The sequence below is a fragment of the Oryzias melastigma genome, unplaced genomic scaffold (genome assembly GCF_002922805.2).
Source record: "Oryzias melastigma strain HK-1 unplaced genomic scaffold, ASM292280v2 sc00236, whole genome shotgun sequence".
Classification (NCBI taxonomy): Eukaryota; Metazoa; Chordata; class Actinopteri; order Beloniformes; family Adrianichthyidae; genus Oryzias; species Oryzias melastigma.
The window spans coordinates 314,980-317,366 of NW_023416886.1; the positions used below are offsets into that span (position 1 = coordinate 314,980).

Below are 2,387 nucleotides of genomic sequence, written 5' to 3' on the forward strand. Positions count from 1 at the left end.
ACGTTCAGCCTCTGCAGACGCGCAGCCTCTGCAGACGTTCAGCCTCTGCAGACGCGCAGCCTCTGCAGACGTGCAGCCTTCAGTTTCAGCCCCTAGGTGACATTAGGGTTGCGTACTTACTGGCCAGTCGGAACAGCGTGGCCCTGCGGAAGCTCTCCGTGGCTCTGTACTTCAGCAGGTGGACCCGCGACGGCTTTGCATGAAGGAAGAAACCGGCTTTTGCTTGGGACTCAAAGGAGTCAAAACCCGGGATCCAGGTGTTCCTGCGGATGATGAAGGTGGCTCCAGTCCAGAAGCTCTCACTGTCCTCCCACTTGGCCAGCCTCACTTGGCCACTCGGACTGGCATGCAGGAAGTAGTTCGGTCTTTCTGCTGCTTCAAAGGAGACTCGGGAAGAATCTGGACAAGTCATCGGGCAGATAAAAAAAGTGGAAAAAAATGTTAGTTCCAGCATTTCAAAGACATGGTTTTGTTCAGCTGGCAAACATAAACAGAAAAGAAAAAACCTTGTGAATGGAAAAAAATGTGTTCAGCACTCAGTGAGGAATTATTCACTGATACTTACAGCAAAATTGTAACTAATGTTGTTTCTCACAACCATGGAAAGAAAAACTTCTGAAATAAAATCTATATAATTACTTCATATCAAACACAAATAAACTGTTCTAAAGAGACATGAATGTGACTTAAGGATCATTGGCTACTTTTTTTCTTGCTTAATTCACAAACCATTTATAGTTTTATGTATAATGTATTTTTCAAAATCAGTATAAAGACTTTTTTATCAGACAGATCTGCTCAGTGAGACAGAGAGTCCCTGGCCTGTCGTGATGCTGCTTGAAAGGTCTTAACCTGTCCTCTCACATGACGGAGCAGCCAGTGTAAACTCACCGTGCCGCCGAGCTCTGCTGAGGCCCGGCGTCATCATAAACTGTGAGAAGACGCCGGGGGCCTCAGAGGCGCTGGCGTTGGGGTGCTGCAGGAACACCAGGCCACTGGACCTGCTGGCCACCACCACAGCTGAGCCATCTCTGAGCGTGAACAACTTGAAGGGACCTTTTCCTAGAACTGGAGACAGGACACCAGTTGGATTTGACAACAGTTGATCTACTTCTGAAGAAACAATTTCTCCAAGTTCTGCTCCTATCTTGAGCCACAAAAACAGGTGAAGCCTCAAGTTTGAACCAGATTAAAATCTATGGAGCTAAATTGGAGACAATGATATATGAATCCCAAATAAAACAACTTAAAAAAAATGTAAAAATAAAAAAATAAAAGTGTGGTACAGCAGTAATGTGCAGGATTTACAATGATTCTACCAGGACTCATTCAGGTTTGAATCCCACTGTTACAGGTTTTAACTTTTTTTGTATATACATAGTTACATTTCATTAGGCACACAAAACACATTTTAGTGATATGAACATCTTTTTAAAAACAACAACCATTACACAGTCCTGCACATTACCACTCCGCTACTGGCGAACTCTATATAACCCGCTGTTCTGTAGATTTAATAAGGGCGACCCACCACACGGTGCAGGACGCAGGCATCAGATTTCACATTAGATTTGTTCATTCAAAGTTTTCTCATATTTTTAAACAGGAGTCAAATGTTTCTGCTGTGACAGCTTGTTGGTTTGGTCATTTGTTTACTACAAAAGGAGATTCCTTTATTGTGTGCGACAAAGAAAGTCTGTTTTGATAGTTGCAATAGATTATTAATGTAATATATACTTGTAAAAAAAAAAAAAAGAAAAAGACAAGGAAGCCACCCATCCTGGGACAACTTCAGACTATGATAGTACAGACTAAACAGACATTTTCTGACTGTAATTATCACAGTTCTCAGAGTCAGTGAATGCTCCGGGACTGAAGTTAACACCCTCATCAATTTTGATTGGTTCTTCTTATTGTTCCCGCCCCAACGTGCCACAACGGGGCCAAGAGTTTTGAAAAAGATTTAATACGGAAAAAAAGTTTTGAAATTCAAATTTTGAGTCTTGTCCCTAAAAAACTAAACATTTCAAGCTGAGATTTATTACATGTATTTAAAAATAGCAAAAAGTTTCTGACATTTTACTTTTTTTTGGGCCAAACACCAATATTTTTTGCAATTTGTTTTATTTGGGTTTCAAACAATTGCCTAAATAATAAAAGCCTAAATTAGGCAAAACAGCTAGCAAGTAGCTGAAATATTAGCTAAACTCCAAAATGACCTAAAAAATCTTTGTAAATGCCAAAATAGTCCAAAAAGCTAGCAGAATGACAATTTGTGAAACTTTAAAACTGTAACTTTCTAACATAATTATGAATAACAAAAAGGCAGGAATATTATTCCAGAATAAATCAACTTAAACCTTAAATAACTTTCAATATTTTACTCT

At 39.8% G+C, this 2,387-nt stretch overlaps 1 protein-coding gene across 2 annotated transcripts in view; it reads right to left on the bottom strand.

The window, feature by feature from the left end:
• The window catches only part of otog (otogelin), a 100,750-nt gene that overhangs the window by 29,523 nt on the left and 68,840 nt on the right, over window positions 1-2,387 (bottom strand). For both annotated transcript variants that reach the window (XM_024263082.2, XM_024263084.1), the window contains 2 exons: window positions 892-1,068; window positions 121-399 (listed from right to left, as the gene is read on the bottom strand). In XM_024263082.2, coding sequence (XP_024118850.1) covers window positions 121-399; window positions 892-1,068 — 456 coding nt within the window. The remainder of the gene's footprint in view (window positions 1-120; window positions 400-891; window positions 1,069-2,387) is intronic.